At 34.4% G+C, this 17,453-nt stretch overlaps 1 protein-coding gene across 1 annotated transcript in view; it reads left to right on the top strand.

Annotated features, from left to right (window-relative positions):
• DYNC2H1 (dynein, cytoplasmic 2, heavy chain 1) overlaps positions 1 to 17,453 on the top strand; it is a 159,001-nt gene that overhangs the window by 36,538 nt on the left and 105,010 nt on the right. Inside the window, exons 43-56 of the mRNA XM_014966266.1 lie at positions 519 to 765; positions 1,629 to 1,780; positions 2,307 to 2,451; positions 3,581 to 3,683; positions 5,146 to 5,313; positions 5,448 to 5,572; positions 6,703 to 6,951; positions 7,737 to 7,845; positions 8,841 to 8,954; positions 9,356 to 9,498; positions 10,993 to 11,074; positions 12,326 to 12,480; positions 14,166 to 14,303; positions 16,744 to 16,857. Of these exons, the coding sequence (XP_014821752.1) occupies positions 519 to 765; positions 1,629 to 1,780; positions 2,307 to 2,451; positions 3,581 to 3,683; positions 5,146 to 5,313; positions 5,448 to 5,572; positions 6,703 to 6,951; positions 7,737 to 7,845; positions 8,841 to 8,954; positions 9,356 to 9,498; positions 10,993 to 11,074; positions 12,326 to 12,480; positions 14,166 to 14,303; positions 16,744 to 16,857 (2,044 nt within the window). The remainder of the gene's footprint in view (positions 1 to 518; positions 766 to 1,628; positions 1,781 to 2,306; positions 2,452 to 3,580; positions 3,684 to 5,145; positions 5,314 to 5,447; positions 5,573 to 6,702; positions 6,952 to 7,736; positions 7,846 to 8,840; positions 8,955 to 9,355; positions 9,499 to 10,992; positions 11,075 to 12,325; positions 12,481 to 14,165; positions 14,304 to 16,743; positions 16,858 to 17,453) is intronic.

The following is a 17,453-nucleotide window of genomic DNA, read 5'->3' as shown; positions in this document are numbered from 1 at the left end:
ATGAAGCAAACCTTCTGTAGTGGTAAGGACATAAGTTCTTAGGAAGATCTATAGGACAGTTCAGGCTGCCACTCTGCATCTGCAACATCAGAGTTGGGCTTTTACGTATGAAACAGGACCTTTAGAAAACCTGTTCTGTCATGGAACAACAGCTGAAAGGCACATTAAGTAGCTTGTCTCATCTCAAAAGGCACTAGATGCCTGTGTGCGGGCAACTGAATTCAGCTCATCCTGTTGCCTGTTATAGGTTCCTTACTTGGATGGGTTAGATCACTATATACAAGGTGTTTAGGCTGGGTATTTGTTTTGTGTAGCTGTGTACTACACTTTTATTGAATTTCTTGAATGGAAAATATTAAAATTTTGAAGGCAAACCTTGTGCATCACCTATTACGTTAATAAATTATGTAATATATGCATTTTAATTCAAAAACTATACAATATCTTCACATACACAGAATTTTAATGCATTTATGTATTACTTATGCTTATATGTATCTACACATTTGCTTTCTTAGGATGCTGCTTCATTATGCATTTTCTCAACTCCGATCCACTCAGATTGCAACCATTCACTGCAGTGCACAAACTACTTCTCAACATCTTCTACAAAAACTAAGTCAAACCTGCATTGTAATCAGTACCAACACTGGGCGAGTATACAGACCAAAGGACTGTGAAAGGCTTGTTTTGTACTTAAAGGATATCAATCTACCCAAACCTGATAAATGGGGAACAAGCACGCTCGTGGCTTTTCTGCAGCAGGTGAGCACTTATGTCTGTTATTTATAAAGAGACTTAAGTATACTGGAAATAGTTTAGTGAATCTCGTAAATACCCACATTGATTATTTTCAGAGTTAACATCCTGCATCTCTATTGACATTAGTTTTGTTTGTGCTTTAATAGAAGATGCAGGTGTCAACCAGCAATAAGGTACCGTTTTTATTTGGTTTGTATGCATAATGTCAGGTTGGATAGGGCTCTGAACAACCTGATCTCATTGAAGATGTCCCTGCTCATTGCAGGGGGGGTTGGACTAGATGACCTTTAAAGGTTCCTTCAAAGCCAAACCATTATATGTTAAGTAGATAAAGACAATGCTCGCCTCAATGAGTTATAATGCGATAGGCATATGAATAGTGAGAAAATCATCAGTAGACAGTATTGATTCACCAAGGGCAAGTCATGCTTGACCACTTGATAAAATTCTATGATGAAATGACAGACCTGGTAGATGAGGGGAGAGCAGTGGATATTGTCTACCTGGACTTCACTAAGGCTATTGATGCTGTGTCCCAAAGGATCCTCACAGAAAAGCTGTTGATGTATGGGCTGGATGAAAACTGGCTGAACAGTCATGTCCAGAGGGTGGTATTCAGTGGCACAAGGTCTAGCTGGAAGCCAGTCCTGTTTAACATCTTCATTAATGGTCAGGACAATGGCGCAGAGTGTACCCTCAGCAAGTTTACAGCTGACATCAAACTGGGAAGAGGAGTATACCTCTGGAAATTAAGAAAGCAGTAGTAACGGTATACTTCTCACGAGTTTGTGGGTTTTTTTTTATTTGTTTTTAGTAAGATATTCTGTTGGCTTTCTTTTAATGAAATGTTTATTTAATTATTAAAGGTTCTTACCTATCAAGGATTTTATGATGAAAATCTGGAATGGGTTGGTTTAGAAAACATCCAAATTGTGGCTTCCATGTCTGCTGGAGGAACATTAGGAAGACATAAACTTACCTCCAGATTTACTTCTATTGTTCGTCTCTGTTGTATTGAGTAAGTATGTGGAAATTAGTTTGACTCTCAGAACTCAAGTTCAGCCACTGCTTATAGGGCCCTTGCTCAGTTTAGTCTTTATGAAGATGTAGCTGTTCTAGTCTTTCATCTTTTCTAACAGTTTGGGATCTTCAGATTTGGTGCTGTTTGGTGCCTCTTGGCACTAGAAACCAAGTAAGGAGCAATCTGTAACTATCTGTTGATGGTGAAGTGTTTGAGATACGTTTCCTGTTGGACGATTTTGCTTTCAGTAAACTGCTTTCTGCAGCTTTATGTGAAAGTGCTGTTTGGTTGCAAAATCAGAGAAATTGTAAAGAAGTTTGTTTATTTCTAAGTTTGAACACACAGATATATGTAGAAAATTTCTGAGGGTGGCTATTGCAGTAGAATAATAATCTTACTTAGCTGCTAGATGGAGATGCTGTTTATTGAAATGTGTCAGTAATTGTGTATATAACTTTGAATCTCTTTTAACAAAAAAATTAACAGTGGTAGTCTTTAATGATTACTTTTTTTTTCTTTGTAGCTATCCAGAAAGAGACCAACTGCAAACTATTTATAGTGCTTACTTGGAACCTGTACTGCAGAAAAACCTAAAGAACCACCCTGTTTGGGGTTCTTTACCAAAAATACATCAGCTAGCAGGATCTATGGTTCAAGTATATGAACAGGTATGGAAATTTAATTTTTTTTCAAGGAGATGGAGAATTCAGGGTGGGTGTTTTTTGTTTTTAAAGATAATTAGCTTTTGATAGTAACGAGAATAAAAAAATTCATCATTATTAAAATCCAAGTTTATATCTTTTTCCTAATGTTGGTATCAATTTTAGAGCTACTTATTTGCAGAGAATCCTCACTATTTAGGCAAGCTGAGTAAGCGACCTGCTGGCCACACTTCTTTAGATGCAGCCCAGGATGCTGTTGGATTTGTATGAGTGGAGTCCTTTACACATATCAAGGACTACCTATTAAAAATTTACACTGTTAAAAATAGTTATTTAGACACATGAGTTAATTTTATCCTCCAACTTTAAATTTTATGGACTTCTATCTAGCAAAACACCTAGGTACTTTCTTTTCTTAATCATATACATAGCCTTACTAGGGTAGGTACTGGGGGGATGTAAGTGCTTCCAAGAATGTATGTGTGTCCCTGTCTAGACAGAACCATGATAGAAAACCAGTGTTTATGACTGGAGTGAGGTTACAGTCACTGGCTAACATGCACCAGTTAGCAGAAGTTTTGTATGATGTTATCCATGTATTCTAAGAATCTTAAGTTTAAATCTCATTGCACCAGGACCAAATGACTGGTGAAGGCAGTTATTCTCTGAATTAAAGATACAGTTGTAAAGTCAAATATCCTGAGAGAAGAGTCAGTATTTCTGTAAGGCGTCTTTTGTAGTGACTGACTGTTACTGATTTAAGTAGTTTTTTATTACACTTTTATATTTCCTTTATATTTTGTGCTTGGTATTGCTTTAAAAAAAATGTCTGTTTTGTCTAATGATACTGCACTAACAGTCCTAGTTAGTCCATGCATTTCTTTGCATCAAAAACAGTATAGAAGAAATATTCTAATTATGAGAAAATCTTTTTTGGTCAGAAAACAAGATTTAAACCATTAATCTCTGCACTTTTTGAAAAAACTAAAGAGTGCATTAATAAAATATCTAAATATATAGACCAAATAGAGAACTAATTTATCTGGTATTTTAGCAGAATTTAAAGCTACATTTCCAAGTGCTTTACATTTTAAAACATCATTTTTTTTCCTCTCTCCTTGACTTTGATTTTTAGGTACAAGCAAAACTCACAGTTGATGATCACAGTCATTACCTTTTTACGCCATGTATTCTGACTCAGTGGGTTCTTGGTTTATTCAGATATGATTTAGCAGGTGGTAAGTCACTTGGTTTTCATTGATAAAGCAGATCTAAAATGGCCTATATTATTGATATCAGTCTTACTGTTGACTCCACATGCAACTTGTTCAGCTATGGTACTCTTTATAAACTGCAAACTGTCTCTAACTCACTAGAGGGAAAAAATAACTAACAGTTTATTCCATAACAAATAGTAAACAAGTTTAAAAAACTGCAGTAGGGTTTTAAAATATGTGTGGGAGCTATTTCTAGATTAAGGGAAATAGGCTGGGATTGCATTCTCCAGTATGGGAATTTGAAGTTTACCCCTTACTACCCACCATTTTTTTTGGTTTTTGGGGTGTTTTGGGTTGTGTTTTTTTTGAGTATATGTCTTTTCTTCTGGTTTCCCAGAGAGTTGCCTGTCATGCTTGTCTTTTAATACCCGGTTGTATAAACCTGGTAAAGTGACTGTGGAACTACAACTAACACGTCATCTATGACTACTTAAGAACAGAAGAATGTAACCACCCTTAAACATACAGAAAGCATGTAGAAAAGTATCTCATCTGTGTAAAAGTTTAAATATCAGAGCCTAAATATTTTAACAATTTGGAAGTGCTCGAAAATCACAGTCTAGTCTGAAAGTTCTTCCTTAGCTTTGGAAATGGTAAAATTTGTAAAGGTATTCAATTTTGTTTGCTTTTCCAGATAGGGAGCATAGGATTCTTTCTAATCTTGTTTTTGTCTCTGAAATTGCTGTTATCACTAGATCATGAGTGATTACTCCTTATTGTGTTTTAGCTTTTACATTATTAAAAACATTACATAGAGGGCTGCTTAAAGAGTATAAAAGGCATAAGAATGTTGTGCTTGCTTTCCATTTATTTTCTGGGTTCATCAGATGGTATAAATGTAGCTACACTGATAATAAATATGTAATCTCAGCCCATTTAAGGACTCCATTGCTTTATCTGAAGGTTCCATTTGCATATACTTTTTCAGTGATGGCATGTAATTTACTCGTCTCACCTTCCATCTTAGTTTTATGAAGAATATTGGAGCTTCTTATTCTCTGGTGGCATTTTAAAATACAGACTGGTTTGGGTATTTATTGTAGTTTTAATATTTGTTATCAGTTATTTTCTTCCCTTTAAAACAATCTCCTGGATTTTCTTGTTTTCATTGCTTGGAATTTTGTCTTTTGATTTTTACTTGGTGTGCAACATCTTCTTCATTTTTTTTAGAATGCTGGCACTAAACTGGAGAACTTGTTTTAATAGAATGTCTTTCATTTTATCTTGTAATGATTTATAAAGGTATTATTAAAAAACACTTCATAATGTTTATTTTTTCTTTTATTTCTTCCTTACTGATGCTCTCCTGCTGGTATGTAATTTCACTTACTCATTTTCAATCTCATATTTTGAAATGGAAAATGGGAGAAATGTAAAACTTATTATAAATATATAAAGTTAAATCTCTCCTTAAATTTTGTAGGATCATCGATACAAACCTCAGACTATGTATTGGAAATTGTTGCTTATGAAGCACATCGTTTGTTCCGTGACAAAATTGTTGGCATGAAAGAACTTAATGTATTTGATAATATTTTGGTGAAAGTGTTTCAAGGTGATTGGGGCTCGGATGTTCTGGACAATATGGCAGGTAAACCATTTGAGGCCTACTAAACAAACTTGGAATATTTGTTTAGGAACTGCCTAATGAAATCAGTCTGATCAGGTCAGATGGCACATGAGCTGAACACCTAGACTTTCAAATATACCCTTTTGTTTTCATAGATACCTTCTATGTGACTTGGGGAGCTTGTCAAGAGGCATTCATCACACCAGGACAGGCGCTACCACCACATGGGAGGCCACTTGGCAGACTAAACTCATCAGACCTGAAAGATATTATTCAAAAAGTGAGACAAGATTAAAGAATATACACATCAAGGATTCACAGCAATTATTCTAGATGTTTTTTGCAGGAAGTAACACGCAAGCACCAGGTTTAGGGGGGGGGTCTGCTGCTTGTTCAAGGAATCATCTTTTGCATTTGGCCAAGTGAGGGAAGGTTTGTGATGATGTTATGTGGCAGGCAATAGGAAGTACCATGTAGCAAGGTTATTTTGATGAAATGGCATCAGTCCCATTTGCTGGTGGTTTACAACAGTTTGATGAACAACATTTTGGGAAACATTGGTGTGTTTGTTTGAGTACCAAAGTGTTTTATTAATTGTTTACTTCCTGAATTTGTAATTTGCTAATATAATTTTTATTTGAAGAAATACAAATGGATTGTTTGGATATTTGGCGTGCTTTTAAAAAGGAAAGTCCAAAAAATGAACTTGATGAGGAAATGAAAACATGTTGACTCTGCTACGTGGACTGATTTTCAGGATAAGAGCTTTGAGATATCTCCTCTTACAAGTAGTATTTGATGGACTGCTCTTGTAGATGGGAAACTACTCCCTCTCCTTAATTGCCAACTTGTGACCTATAGACTGTATGGGAAATGATAAAGTTCAATAGCCTCAGTAATCAGAGAGTTTATTCTTTTTTTCTGAGTACACAATTACATTGGGCTTCAAAGATGAGGTTTTATTAAGTATAACAAGGCCAGAAATTAATCTTAGGATCTGTTATTATATGTGTTCCACACATATTCCATAACCTGCAATTAAGCAGCAACTAGCTGCCTAAAACAATCTTCTAAATTATATATTAACTGATCTATAGTCAGAGACACAGCTCAGACTTTGTCCTGCTACATTATTTAATTTCAATTAATTCAGTGGTAGATTTCCATTTCAATATATCAAAGACTTCTAGGGTATGCTGGTGCTGGGGGTAATGTGGTCTGTTCATTACTGGCAAAGGGCATGCAAGGTTTCTAAATTCTGTCACATAAATAATTTATTTGTAGTGAATACCAGTGTGATCTCTTAAGCTTTCAAGCCCTTTTCTTCTAAACTTTTAAATGTTGCATGCTTTTATGTCTTAACTGCTTTTATTTATTATTAGTGAACACATTTTTATTTTTTTGTCATAGGGTATTATACATTATGGGCGAGACAAAAAAGAGATAGAGATTTTACTGTTCCAAGAAGTCCTCAGTTATATGTCTAAAGTGGACAGAGTGCTGAGTTTTCCTGGAGGATCACTTCTTTTGGCAGGACGGAGTGGTGTTGGTCGTCGAACAGTTACCTCTTTAGTTAGTCACATGCACGGAGCTGTTCTGATTACTCCCAAAATTTCCAGAGGCTATGGGCTGAAGCACTTCAAAAATGATCTTAAATATGTAAGTCACTCAGTGTCTTCCACTTTGTAGTGTTTTGGGTGTGTATTAAAAAACCCGAAAGAATATGGGAATTTTGAAGGATGCAAAAATGTTGTGTGAAGAGATATTTTAAGAAAAACAAAATGTCCACAGTCTACATGGAACAAGTAGATTTTTAGAAGTTCTCAGTGTCTAGATGTATATACTGTTCTTTATAGTAATTACCTGAAACTCAACTCTATTGAACATCAGAGCTGTTTTTATGAGTATTGTGGACTTCATCAATTCTAAGTTTGTGTGAATATTGGAAAGGTATATATTTTGTATATATATTTTCATATTTTTATTTGTTTTATTTTCCCTGTCTGTGGTCTGTCAGTGATTCAGTAGCTGAATCAAGTAAAACTTTAGTGATTGGTTAGAGTGTACATATCATTTAAAAACAAATACAAACCTTGAATCAAGATTTTCTCAGTACCTCAGCAATGCTAAATAAAATTCTAGATCTAAGCCCACACAAAAGAGCAACACAACTCTGTGAGTCACATCTGGAACATAAATATACTCTATGGAAGAGTCTGTTTAATTATTTTTTTCATTACCAAGCTGTATATCTAGGTAGAACATTCTATATGTTTGATATCTCATAAAATTAAATTGCCTAGTAATCTTTTGTAAATATATAAAAGTGTAGAGGCTGTGGAGAAAATATGTATCTAATATATAGTCAAGGAAAGATTATCATTCTCTTATGAACAGTACGTATATTCCATACACTGACTTTTAAATGTCTTCCATGCTTCTAGGTGATGGAGCTTGCGGGCATTGAAGGACAGCAGGTGGTATTGCTGCTTGAAGACTATCAGTTTGTTCATTCCACATTCCTTGAGATGATCAACAGTTTACTGTCTTCAGGTGAGACAAGTCCAAAAAGATTATGGTACTGCTTTTACCACACAGAGTTAACTCAATGAGAGCGAATTAGGTGATGCTTTCTAACTTTATGTCCATACCAGAAGTGGTAGTTAGCCTTCTGTGCCGTTTTAGCTAGAACACTTGTATGTGACAAACTGACTTGAAGTTCACTTAGCTGTCCTTTAACCTACCGTGCAGTACAGGTACCTTCAGTTCCTCAAAGTTGAAAGTTAAATAACTTGTTTCAAATAGTGTAACTTGTTCTAATAGTGTAACAAATAATAATGTATTCTACTCTACAGGGTCCCTTTTCTAACAAAATTCAAAACTGAGAGGTGTCTCAATGTTTTAGTATTTTGTATAGATTGAGTCCTTTACTTAAATGAACATCAGCAAACCCCCTTTTTCTGAGAAGAATGAGATTATTCATAATAATAACAAATAACAAAAGTGACTTTATTTTGTTATCTAGTTTTGTTCCTTGATCAGAGAGAAGGAGACTGAGTCTAACTTACTAAATAGTTTTTTGGAGTTGCAGTAGTTTAATTGCTGATTGCTAAGAGCACCAGATTTTCCTGTCTCCCAGATGCAAAACCAAGGCTCCTCAGAGTATCAGATTCTCAGTTTAAACCTCTGTGTCTGAGGACCTAGATAACTGCTGTCTTTCTTCTTTCTGTTTTCTGGTGTATGAATGACAAAGTCTGGTTTGATTTATTTTATATGCAGTATTGGATCACTGTCTTTGGGTAGATTTGAGTAAGTTTTTGAAGTATATTTCAGTAATGCAAACAAAGTAGGCTGTTTAAAAAAAATGGAATCACAATATTTTGGTTTGTTTTTTTCATGATGCCATGAAAAAAATAATGCAGTCCAGGGGATGATACTCATGAAAGTAAGGGGGTGACTCTATTCAGAGGATTCAAGGGAATCCTTCAAAGGAATTTGAAGAATTATATTGTATTTGATCTGACATTTTAAATTCATTCTTGAAACAGGAGAAGTTCCTGGGCTATATAAAACAGAAGAATTAGAACCGTTGCTGTCTCCTCTGAAGGATCAAGCTTCACAAGATGGATTTACAGGACCAATTTTCAACTATTTCACATATCGTATGTGAACAGAATGATGTTATAATTTATTACAAAGTTACAAAAGTGGTATAGTAATGGATAAATAATTTCTAACATGGTCCTTGTTCTGTGTGCATTTTTAATTTTCAGTGATTTATTAAAAACTAGGGAGGAATAATTATTACAGTGTGATATTTGAGGGGTCAGAACTCTCAGCTTAAAATTCATTCTTCTATCTGAAATTTTGTATCCATGAATGTTCTACAAAGCTGTTATCATATCTGCTGTTGAAAGTAATTAGAAGGAAGAAAGCTTTTGTTCCCATTGTTTACTGTTTTTTTTTTAGCTTAGACAGTGAATTATGTTGTATTTGCAATAAACCTATCATCGTATAGTCAGATTGTTATCTATTGAATACTTAATATATTGCATTTTCTTAGGGATCCAACAAAATCTACATGTTGTCTTGATCATGGATTCTACCAATTTAAATTTCACAATAAACTGTGAAAGTAATCCAGCACTGTACAAGAAATGTCAGGTTTTGTGGATGGAAACCTGGTCAGAAAACAGTATGAAAAAGGTAAATTGCATTAATCAAGAACTGTGACTGTTTAAATTAGTATCTCAAAAAATAACTGAGCTTTGGTGAATAATACCAAAATATTTAAAGTTGTGAAGGAATAATTGTCACTGTGCTTATTTAATCTATTTGTGCAGCCCTAGAAAGACAGAACATTCTGTAGAACAGTTAAGTAATATTAGCAGTCTCATTTTACCAGTAACGTTTTTGTTCTCTCTGTGGGCTGACTTGAACAAAATGCTGACTGCTGTGACTCTGATCAAACACAGCATTTGAGAACAAAGCACAAATAGACTGCAAGCAAAATGATGAAGTTAACTATGCTGTTACCTGCTGTTACTAGTATGCTTGACAGCTGGTTTAAAAATAGGTTTGTTATGTGTATATGAGCTGCTATAGATCTAAGATTGCACTTTAAACCTTATGTTATTCAGAATCTTTGTTAAATGTTTTGCTTGATGGAATGGAGTCAGTGCGTTCTTTTTAGAATCAAAATCTGGTTATTTCAGGATGTTCACAGGGTAGGTTTGAGAAAGATATATCTTAGTTTTACATGTTAAGAGATTGTGAAATCCAAATCCTAATAGGCTGCCACAGCTACACAGCCCCAACTTGAACCAGTGACGAAGCTGAGCGTGTATTCCTAGTAGGCACACACAAACACACATATATAGGTGTGATTAACCACACAGAGCAACACAACCAGAAACCTTCAGCACAAACAGCACTGTTGGCATCATCCTGTTTCCCAATCTGAGTGATCACAATGAAGGTGGTTTACTGGGAAATATGTACATGTGCAGAATGTAGATCCCTCTACTCGCTGTGCACAGACACGGAGACCCACCAGTAATTGCTTCTGGATCCTCTGGTCTCCCCAGTTGTTGGCATCTGGATGTACAAATTCCTAGGGCTGCAGCCCCACTCCAGCTGCTGGTACAGATGTGCACACACACACTTCACTTCCACTTCAGTAGGGACTTTTTTTTTTTTAAAGTGGAGTCTTACCGTTTAGTTGTATGCCAGAACCTTTAAATATACTTTTTTATTTTGACCATTGTAGATTGTATAGTTGATAACATATCAAGGTACACCCACTCTTAGACCATGAAAAAGACTTCAAAGGCTTAGACTTAGGCACTGTTTAATTTTGCTGTTGTATCTGCAACAGTTGCACTTAAGGCTGTCTGGTTTCCTGTTGGGTTGTATATCTTTTTACGTCTTTGACATTTGAGTATTCTAAGAGTCCTCTAGGAATTAATCACTCTTTCTTAAGGCCAGCAAAAACTCCTCTGCCTGAGGGAACAGTGTCAGGGAAAGGCAGAATCGCTCTTTTTAATGCTGTAAGTGTTCTGTAAATACAATATTCTGAATAAAGCTATCTTATTCAGTCTTTTAAAATGAGAAGCTAGATCAAAAGTTTGTTTTTATATGTTAACTCAAATTTTCATTGTTTGTAATTTTCATACAAAATACCATGTTCCATTTTTTTAGATACCTGAAATGCTTCTGTGTGATTCAGATGAACAAGAAAAGACTGGAAAAGCACATAAGGAACCTAAAAAAAAACATTCAGGTAATATTTATTATTACTGTTATTAATACTATTTATTATTATTTATTATTATTATTATATTTAGTTATTGTTACTTATTATTAAGCACTTACTTAGTCCTGTGTTGGACATAGATAATAGTATAGATACTTTGAGTATGTTTAGACTTTGATATTGTTCACATGGCAGACATTTTGTGCAAGGGAACATTAGTCTGGAACATACATCCTGGCTCATCACACCCAGTCTTTTCTGTCACAAGTAGTCATTATGTGTTTTCAGTTTTATAAATTGATTAAGCTGCATTTTAGTTTTGTTTTTTTGTTTTTGTTTTTGTTCTTGTTCTGTGTCTTCCTTCTATGTGGATGTTATTTCACAACCTAAAAATGTTATGTTTTGAATTTTTTAGTCTATATATTTTCATTATTCTTGTCTTTGACTTGCATATTTTGCTTTTATAATTCTTTATCTCCAATAACTTTAGTTTCTTGTAAGTAATGCCCCTTTTTCAGAACTGTTTGTTTTTATAATAAAACTTCAAATTGTACCATTTTAAAAATAGGGTATTAAACATAATCTGGGACACCAGTGCCAGCACTTATTTGCATAATACTGCTTTTAGCCACTTTTTATAAAGCATTTATCTAAGTAAGCACTTAGAAGTCATGGGGCCAACAGAGTTTTAAATGCTAAGTGGTTGACTTGGGGTTTTCTTGATTTGTATTGCTTTTTAGTAGCCTTTCAGCCCATCAGGATAATGGCCAAACTTAGGATTTAGTGTTTCTGCTACCATCCATCTTTATCCTCGATCATGGTACTTAAACTATGCCTCAGTACTTATTAAGGGCATCTATTTGTATGTGGATATGTTTTAGCAATTTTTTTCTTTTGTAGGGTAATACAAGACAAAGAAAAGACAAAACCACATGGGCTTCCTTTCTAAAAAAGTCCAAGTAGTTTCAAATTCAATTTCTGTGGAAATAAAGTTTCTTTTATGATTAGCCTTCAGTAATATGCAGTTAATTTTGGCTGTTTTTTCAAACATCAATGGGATATTTTGCAGCTTTGAAACCATTTCAGTCTATTTCTTTCTGAGGAACATGTAATTTCATGTTGTTTTCCTGAGAGTACTTTGAAAAAAGTATATTTGTGGTATTTTGAATGCCCTTAGTTCATATCTGAAAAAACATATTTTGTTCTTCTTCCTTAGTTATTTTAATGTGAGATAAGAATGAGCATATTATTATCCATGTAACAAATTACATTGTACAGGTGATTCTGATTTTCTGAAGTCATTTCTGGCGATCCATGAATCATGTAAGATGTATGGAGCAACGCCGAGCAGGTATATGACATTCCTTCATGTGTACAGTACCATCAATAACAGTAAGAGAAGAGAGCTAATAAAAAGGCAGAACCACTTGCAGGTAAGTATTTAAAACATTTTTAACATACGGCTTTTCAAAAACTCTTATATTTGGGAATGTCTTGTGTATTAATGTTCTGTAGCTGCTGACATGGTTGTGTGAGGTGTCCCCTCATGTTGGTAGATGCTTGTGCTGTGGTTTCAGGAGAGGAATACTATGACTCTTTATGCACATCTCTGTTCACATGCCTCAAGGAGTGAAGAGTGGTTTCTCATTTTCATTAATATTTTTCCTTGAGAATGTATCAGACTGGGTATATTTTCTTAGAAGAGTAGGTGCTTGAAAGCACTTTGAATTTTTTTCACCCATATGTATTGGAATTGTGTTGCAAACAACCCATCATGTTTTCATCAATTTACATTCTGCCTCGGCTTCTATACATTTTCACCATATTCCATCCCTTTCTTTGTATCTCTGGAGCAACTACCTGCTTTGGCTTTTTGCATCCTTCTAGTTCAACAAGCTGTTACCTCGTGGTGCTCTTGTGTAGCTTTGGCTGAGGTTCCCTTTGTTGTGATTTTGTCTCAACTTTTGTTTTGGAATTGATTTCAAATTCCTTTTCCACACATCAGACCTTACACAATTCCAGACCAAATGCATTTCACCTCACAGATGTTGTTTTACTCCTGTTCCATGTGCATAACATGCTGATTTTCAAAACCCATTTGTTATCTCTCCAGTCATACTTCCTTACCTTCCTGCTTTCCCCAGTATATTTCAGGAAAGATCCGTATGATGCTTTAGGGCACACAGTTTTTATCTTTTCCCCTTCTCCTTTCCCTTTCACATCTCCTTTTCCCACTGATCCTTGCTGCTGTTCTGAAACCACACTTGCAAAGCTGTGTTTCTTCTTAAAGCATCTGTCAAAACCAAATTACTTCCTTGCCTCATATTCTAAATTGTTTTTATTCTGCCTGCCAATATCTTTCCATTACTGTAGTAAGCAATTTAAGAAGATTTACATTTGTAATGATAGAAATTGCTTTTTTATTTATTTAGAACGTAGCTGTGGTTGGTTTGTGACAAACACTCATTTAGTTGTTAAATGCTCTGGTTAAATAAAAGTAATCATTTACATGAAATTTAGAGATGTGTATCCTAAATCAAAACATCTTCCAGGTAATATTTTTTTTCAAATTTATCTTGAAAAAATTCTGTTATCTGATTACTGTAGGGTAAATAATTTAGAAAGTGTCAATAATGAAAATAGAGAGTCTTAAGCGTAATTGAAGCTTTGTTTTATGTACATCTGTGTTCTTTAGAGAATGTAAAAATATGCAAAAATAGGATAATCTACTTTGTTTCAATTTGTTTCATTTTTGTAGATTTATTTTTAGAGGAGATAGAATTATATGGAGTTAAAACCAGATGATTGAAATGCTATTGAATTAATGAGAAAAGATTATGTACTAGTTGCTGTTCCATTAAAAATTTGTTATTTTGACAATTTTGTTTTCAGCTTTTTGATGCAGTTACAGATCTTACGGCAACACAACTAGAAGTGCCAAATCTCATTTTTGGGTTAAATAATGCTAAGAAAATGTAAATAAGGTCAACAAAATGTAGAACATAAATTAAATAAAATAGTAATAGTCTACATCACTTAGTTTGTGCATGCTATTTGTAACCAAGCTTCATTTATATCCATTCGTTGCTAAATAACTGCTTCTTTTAAACCTTTATAGGCAGGTGTTTCAAAGCTGAATGAAGCTAAAGCCCTGGTGGATGAACTGAACAGAAAAGCTGGAGAACAAAGCATTTTACTCAAAACAAAGCAGGATGAGGCTGATGCTGCCCTTCAAGAAATTACAGTGTCTATGCAGGTATTACATACAATCACACCCAAAGTGGAAAAAAAAGAGATGCTTTTCTATTTTTGGTCTGCATAACTGCCTATGCTGCGTATCTTTTTCAAGGGTTACAAAACCTGATGCTTTTACAAGAATTTACCTAAGGGAATGGGTGAGCCCTGAGGCTTGAATAAACTTTCAGCAGGACAGAAGATGATATAATTTAAATCATATTTGAACTAATTGAGTAGGAAGAGATCAGGGTGAATTTTGCACCTGAGTGGTATTTACTGCTGTGGTTTAGTCTGAAAGTTTTCCTAGAACTTCACAAATCCAAACTGATCCATTTTATAATGTTTATTACAGATGGGAATTTTAAACTAAGTACTGACAAGTGGCACCCTTTTAAGTAACAAACACCAGGAATTAAATCTGTGGACTCTTAGAAAGTATATATTTCATGAGGTCTGGTCCTCTGAAGTCAACCTCAAAGACGGTTAAATAATATCTCTGTGTTCATCACTCCTTGAATTTTTTCAAGCTTAGCTACTCTTCAGCTCAGAAGTAGACCTTCTGTTTTTTGAGGACTTAATTTTCTTTAGTAGCGTTTTCTCAGTTAAGTAAAATAATTGTGCAGAAAATGGATCTCTACATTGATATATCCAGAAATCAGAAATGTAGTATAAGCCTTGATGAATCTGCTGTCACTGCACTCTTTGTTTTGTCAGTGGTTTAGTCTGATCAGTCTGAAGCAAAGTTTAAATAAAGAAGCTCAATGACAGAGACATTCTCTGTATGCAGTCAAGTAGATGCCTATTCTTTCAAACCATTTTGTTCACAGTGCTTTGAAGGTGCATTACTTTCCATTTTTAAAGTCTACTTCCACTGGCAATTTTTAAAACTTTTAGGTTCTGTCTGCCTACTATACATGAGTTTGAATAATGATGATTGGCTTGTTGTGTTCACTGCTGGCCTCAAAGAATTTATTATGCCATTTTCCCTGATTTCTGTTTTAAATCTGTCTGCTGTTGTCCAGTACAGTTACAGGTTGTGTGGGCAGCACATACTACTTTGTAGGAAAAAATCAAAGAATAGGCCAAAAGCAATGGAACATGATGGGCCCACTGACATCAGAAAAATTACAGTAGAATTCTGATTATTTAGATTAGCATAAAGTATAGGTGCCCTCTAACATTTTAATGTCACTTCAAATGTTCTAGTTTATGTAAGAGAGAGGGCTCTAATCTATACAGACTCTTTTAATCTTCTTTCAGAGCAAGGCTTTTGACCTACAACTGAATTTTAAGGTTTTCTTATTCAGAGCTATCATTCAGTACATGTACATTTGCATGAAATGTCTAATCTAGTTTTATGTAGCTAATGTTTTATGGATTTGAATGTAATCTTCAGTGACATGCTGGTCTATAGCTTGTGTTAAGTGCTCAGAAAGATTATTATTAATCTCAAGGTTTTCTCTGCTTATATACATGTGTTACCTTCTGCTACAAGTTTAACTCAGCTTGACAACTGCTGGTTATAATAATGTGTTATATACTGGAAAATATATAAAGACATAAACTCTGGGCTTTGTTGTATCTTGTAGGTGAACTGAGCCTAGAATATTAGTCTTTTATTTTATGCTGTTATCGTCAATTATTTGTTTTGTAACTGGTGTTGGTAGTCACTGTTGCACTGAGGCTTTTTTGTAATCTTCAGGATACGGAAGTTCCTTTTTACTGTTGTTTCATATATTAGGTATTTATTGTTGTACTGAAGTGCTTAGGGATGCTGGAGATGGCCAATAGTTACTGTCTGCTGTATGGTAGAAACAGTGCAAATCCAAGGAAAAAAAGATGCAACCCCAAACAGCTCAAAATATACGTGTAGGAAATAAGGCAGGTACCCTTACAGACAGATGGGTGCAAATTTACAAGTAAATACTGTATTAGTATTTTTAGGCTAATAGGCTTTACTTCCAACACAACTGCTGCTTTTGTAAATGTTATAGAAAAGGAGAGTTTTAATGGTGTCATGAAAGAAATAAAAATGTGAACAGGTACAAAGATAATGGTAGGAAGATACTATTTTCAAATGTAGTAAAAATGTTACGGAGGTTGTCACTGTTATACTTTTAGAGGAGAACTAACATCTTGGTGAGGTATGGAAAATCAGAGTTAAGGAGAAAAAAGGTTATAATAAGCCTCAAAAACAGAGGTACAGATCTGTGGTAAAGAAAGCAAAAGATGCTTATTCCAGATAATTTAGTTACATAAATATAAACTTAAGCCAAATGCTTAGGTATTTTTTTAAAATCAACCTGTCTAGTATCAAATAGTCTCAGATATTTTATTGTGATTGGTATTGTGTTGTGCAAATTATATTATAATCAAGACTAGAAGAAATAAAGAGACCTAAAGGAATAAAATCTTTGTATGTTTGAAAACTAATAGTATTCTTTTTCTTTTTCTTACAGAGTGCTAGTGAGCGAAAAACAGAAATGGAAAAAATAAAACACCGGATAGCAGAAGAGGCTGCAGAAATAGAAGAAAGAAAAAGAAAAATTGAAAATGAACTAAAGGAGGTTCAGGTAAGAGATGAGAAGGAAAAGTAGTATTCTGCAGTCTGATTTTATTTGATTTACTCAAGTACTGCCATGCAAAATGGTTCTGTAAAATTTATCCCTGCATTTCTTAAATCTTGCTCTAAGTTATTTTGATATTAAAATTTTTATGCATTAGAAAACACTATTCTATTTGCCAGATTTAGATTGTCATTTTGGCATTTGTGTTCTATTAGATTTTAATTACATAAAAAATTTTCTGGCCAAATCTTACCCCCAGTTGCTATTCCTATGCTGCCATTGTCTACAGCTGGGTTCTGCAGATTTTTATGGAATATTTTAAAATTATTAATGTGTTATTTAGACCAACTAGATTACTCCACATTAGTCAAATGGTAATATCATGGAGGTTAGTACTATCAGTTGAATGGAAGTAGTTTAATTTGAGATAAGTTCTAGTTATTACTAAAGTCTGAAAGTGCTATAGTCATAACGAGACTACAGCAAACTGCTTGTTCAAGAGACCTTACAACTGCTAAGCATCAGGTTTTTTGGGAGGTATGTGTGTTCAGTCATTGCTTTTAGTCTCTATTTTTCATCCCATCTATTTTAAAATCGTACTA

This window comes from Calidris pugnax, unplaced genomic scaffold, assembly GCF_001431845.1.
Source record: "Calidris pugnax isolate Ruff unplaced genomic scaffold, ASM143184v1 scaffold20, whole genome shotgun sequence".
Classification (NCBI taxonomy): domain Eukaryota; kingdom Metazoa; phylum Chordata; class Aves; order Charadriiformes; family Scolopacidae; genus Calidris; species Calidris pugnax.
This window is presented reverse-complemented; position numbering and strand designations above follow the sequence as displayed.